The 4,595-nt window shown below is 50.2% G+C and overlaps 1 protein-coding gene and 2 non-coding genes across 5 annotated transcripts in view; 2 read left to right on the forward strand and 1 right to left on the reverse strand.

The window, feature by feature from the left end:
* On the forward strand, positions 1-59 carry LOC111739695. Its single transcript, XR_002780352.1, has one exon. It is a non-coding gene; the product is annotated as a small nucleolar RNA U2-19 (small nucleolar RNA).
* MICU2 (mitochondrial calcium uptake 2) overlaps positions 1-2,083 on the reverse strand; it is a 43,369-nt gene extending 41,286 nt beyond the window's left edge. For 2 of the 3 annotated variants that reach the window (XM_023530703.1, XM_011360224.2), the window contains exon 1: positions 1,860-2,081. In XM_023530703.1, the coding sequence (XP_023386471.1) occupies positions 1,860-2,063 (204 nt within the window). In that variant the 5' untranslated portion in view covers positions 2,064-2,081. Of the gene's footprint in view, positions 1-1,859 lie in introns of all 3 variants that reach the window. The other variant, XM_023530704.1, reaches the window with a different exon arrangement.
* Positions 208-277, forward strand: LOC111739693. Its single transcript, XR_002780350.1, has one exon. It is a non-coding gene; the product is annotated as a small nucleolar RNA U2-30 (small nucleolar RNA).
* Positions 2,084-4,595: the final 2,512 nt, after the last annotated feature.

Here is a 4,595-nt window from a genome sequence, read left to right on the forward strand (position 1 = left end):
CCAAATGTGAGCATCAGACCTTCCGGTCTACCTGATGCATGATCTCTGCAGTTCTGAGAAATGAAAGTATAAAGCAATTTCAAACGACCAGGGCTTATGTCTGGGCGTGTGTTTATAAAGGAGACCGGTGACTGAGGGCTTGCTGACTTAATGGATGAATGACACCGAGGGTGGCGGATATCAGTGCATGAAAGGCTAATCAGTTCTCAGCAATGATGGAAAGCTTTTACTACTGACCTCCATAACTATGAAGGTTTCTGCACTTGATCTGAGCTCAGAATTAAAAAAAAAAAGAATCAAGGAGGTGGAGGGACAGTTTTCAAACTACACAGGCCCCTCCCAGCCGCGGTCGGCCTCTGCTGCTGAGAGGACTGTGCTGTCATCTTCAAATCCACTGTGGTGGCAGAAGGACAAGAACCAGTGCTCTAAACTGCTCCAGCAGGTGTCAAAACTTTGAAACCGGGCAAAGTTTTGCGTCGTGTCAGAAATTTAAAACACAAACAGGCTAGGAGTTGATCAGGAAAAACAACCAATGAGACATGAACTGAAATAGAATTTTGTGGGGGGACAGGGGGTGAATCCACTTTGATTGGAGTAGTGTGACAGGTCAGGGTGTGACTACAGAGGGCTCCGAAAAACAAAAAAAAATTGGACTCTACTCTAGGTAGATGGAGGTGGAAGCGGATTCTGAAGGGTACACAAAGTGATGCTTTTGGGAAGATGAATCTAAGGGTCCTGAGCAGCAGTGGTCCCCAACCCCAGGGCAGTACTGGTCAGTGGGTTGATAGGAAGCAGGTGGCACAGCAGGTAAGTGGTGGGAAATGGTGAGAAGCTTCATTTGTGTTAACAGCTGAGCCCGAGCACTAGCTGACATCACTGCCTCAGCGCCACCTCAGATCATCAGGTGTTAAGGATTCTCACAGGAGCACCAGGCCCTGGTGTCAGAAAGGTTGGGGACCGCTGCCATAAAGGATGGTTTAAAGAGCTGTGAACAGAGGTAGAAAAACCAATGATGGATAATAAGCTAAACTTCTTGACACAAGGTTAACGCTAGCAGGTGGATCCTGCCATCTGTGATCAGAAATAGTATGAGGAAGCGGGAGACTTATTGTGGGTATTACCTATGTGACATCTTAACAATACAAAAGGTATCATTAGTCAATAATTTGAATTCACAAGGCCTGCTTTCTTCTTTTGTTATATCTGTTCCTTGAGATTTTCATTAGAAAGGACAGTAAATCTAACAAACAGAATACTGCCTTTAGTTTTCAACAAAAAAAATCAAAAGCTTATTAAAATGTCCATAAAATAATTAAAAAGTAGTATCCTTTTTCAAATATTTAATGTTTTACGGAGCCATTTTATACTGAACTAGGGAAGCTGAGTTTTACCTGTAACACATGTAAGTCGTGGGGAAAACGTCGTTTGTCTAGCGCTCACAACTCACTGAAGCCTTAAGGTTTCCAGTCGTGTCATAACGTTCCTTACAGTTGGTCATAAAGTCTAGAAATTATAAGCCGGTTAATTTTTACGGCTGACGTTTTCATGATTTTTAAAAAATCCATCTACTGGGACAACTCAGCCGTACTCTGCAGGGCACGGGTCGTAAGGGCCTCCGTGCGTCGAGTCGGGCGGGGAGCACCGCGCGGGGACAGGCTGCCCAGCACTCGCCCACGCCCACCGCCGCAGCCGCGTCGCCCGTCCGTCCGTGGATCCGGGCTCCCCCGCCCCGCCCCCCGGGAGAGGCGAACGAGCGGCCCCAGCCTCGCGCGCCCGCGGGGGCCCCTGCCCTTCACCCCGCCCCGGTGTCGGAGGAGGGAGGGGCTCGGCGGCGGCCGGCGGAAGGGGCCCGTCCGTACCTGCGCCAAGACCGTGAGGCTGGCCGCGGGCGCCGCCACATTCCCGCGGCCGTGGTACCACGCCGCTCCCGCTCCTGCCAGCGCCACGCCAGCCACTGCTGCCGCCAGGGGACCGGGGCTCGGCACGGCCCGCCGGCAGGCGGCTACCCCGCGCCGCAGCCTTGCGCCCCAGGCCGCCAGCCGAGCGCCTCGGGCCGACGCCATCTTTGCGGAAGCGCCCGTCGCGACCCGCGCCCTGCGTCGCGAGAACTCCGGTGCCACGCAGGCCTCGCGAGATCCGGCGGCCTCGCCCCGCCTCCCGAGCTTGCGCCGTGCGTGCGCCGCGGTTGGTGTGGCGGAGGACCCCCGGGGTCGCCTGGCCCGGCCCGGCCGTGGGGATGGCGTCACAGGCCTCCTGTCCGACGCCAGACAGAGCCCTGGTGTGCGGGGTGTGCCGCGCGTCCCGTAAGCGACCGTGTCACCCCGCTGGTCCCTAAGGGGTCTAGGCTGAGTGGACGCGCTCGGCCCTGGACCGGAAGCGGCACTTATGACAGTTGTGACAAAATGCGGTTTGCCCTCGATAGGATGCGGTCCTGGGGGTCTAACTGCGTCCCGGAAGTGCTTGGGGCGCGGAGCTGAAATGCCGGCGTGTCCCTGAGTTCCTCAAGCCTGGCTCCAGCAAGAATTTCTTAAAACTGTCACATTCGGAAATCTACCTAAGCTGCCGATACTGCCCCACAGGCCGGTTGCATTAATAGTCAGCTTGCCCAGCCTCTAAACAACTCTCCTTACGAAAAAATTGTTTCTACTCGTCTCACTTAGCTAAGCTGACTTTTTTCTTTTTGAATTTAGTTTCTAGTTGTGAAATATACATAATATAAAATTTAGCATCGTAGCCTCTTTTAAGTTTACAGTTCGGTGGCGTTAAGTACATTCGCATTCTTGCGCAACCATCACAGCCTCTCTGGAACCTTTTTCACCTTGTGGAATTGGCAAACTTAGAAAACGATGTCTTCTCCATCTGCCTTGTTCATCCTTCCTAGCCTCATAGAGTTAATTTAAAAAAATTTAAGTTACAGTTGACGTGCAATATTATATTAGTTTCAGGTGTACAGCGTAGTGATTAGACATGTATATAACTTACGAAGTGATTCCCCCTGTAAGTCTAGTACCCGCCTGACACCATACATGGTTATTACGATATTATTGACTGTATTCCTTGTGCTGTACTTTACATCCCCGTAACTTTTTATAATCAATTTGTGCGTCCTAATTTCTTCCCCTTTTTCATCTAGCCCTCCCCGCACCGCCCCATCTGGCGACTATCAGTTTGTTCTCGGTGTCTACCTACCCTCATTTTCTTGACTGCTCTTTGTTTTTGCCAAATCATAGCCTATCCCAGCGGACTAACTTTCATGAAGCATTTTCTTATAAACTCCCAGACAAAGCCACTCTTTATTTCAGGCAATCGTTATTTACTGAATGTTGAATTTAAACTATGTTCTAATAAAGTGTTTGATGGTATCTCTTATGCCGCCTGGGACCAAGTCAGGTGCAGCAGCACCCCTCCCCGAGGTCCCTGTCATCAGGGACCCCAGTGTTGTCCCCATTGCAGGTCACAGCAATACCTCAGCCCTGGTTGTTCCACCGGCCAGAAGAAACGATTTAGCTGAGGCAGATGACTTGGCTTTATTTTGTCGCCCCGATGCACCATTGTTTACTTTTCAGAGTCGATTTTACTTCACGAACTTAGTTCAGCCTCCGAAGTGTCCCTGGCCCTTGGCAGCTCTGCTTGGGCATGCGTGAACTGAGAACCAAAGTCATAGGTGCCGAGAACCCTGATCTTATAATCATTGCCATCTTGAGGTTTTGCAAAACGAACAAAATACAAGGGCCACACTAAATCTAATCTGACCGTTTAATTCCTTGGATTATTTCATCGCAATTCACCCTTAGTTCTCACTCCCTTTTTCTCGGCCAGCTTAACTCTTGGTTTGGGGCTGGGGGATGAAATGAGAGTTCTACCGGAAGTGACCAGCCAAATACCCGACACATGGTCGACCCCCCACAGATGTCAGTTCACCTTCGGGATCTGGCTCACCCCTGCCTCCTGCCCGTGTCCGCGATTTCAGATCGCTAGCCTGTCTAACCTGCTTGACTCGTGGACCCCTACTCTGGGCTCCACGTCCGCTAACTGGTAGCTCCTAGCATACGTCCTGCTACTCCGGCTGACTGGCATTGTGCTTATTTCTGTGCCCTGGTGACCGTGGGACTTCTGGGATGTGTTTGGGCATCCTGGATGTCTTACCAGGAACGCAGCTCGTTCCTGGTTCCTATGAACCACAGTTAAAATGGTAGTGATGTTAACATACATACTGCCTAATTCACACACTTCCCATAGCTTTTAATGAAACCCTGCATCTGTCACTTAGTCATGGCCCCAAACCCCCAATAGGCACATATGCCTATCGGAGCATTTGGCATATTTAAAAACACCCTAGAGGCTGGTGACATCTTGTTTTCCTGTCTCCTCAGTGCTCAGCACGTTAGACATTCAGCGAATGAATGTATGAATCAGTGACTAAATAGACGGCATCGGTGGAACTCTGGTGTGCCTATTTCCATTCTTTGGGCACCAAACATACAGAAATATATTATTCCTTTCATGTGACTTATTTTCCAAGTCGAAAGCCTCATTTTAAATTATCGTCTTTTGCTGAAAACATTTGAACCCACTTGGAAAACTGCTCTGTAATT

This window comes from Pteropus vampyrus, unplaced genomic scaffold (genome assembly GCF_000151845.1).
Source record: "Pteropus vampyrus isolate Shadow unplaced genomic scaffold, Pvam_2.0 Scaffold52, whole genome shotgun sequence".
NCBI classification, from domain to species: Eukaryota; Metazoa; Chordata; class Mammalia; order Chiroptera; family Pteropodidae; genus Pteropus; species Pteropus vampyrus.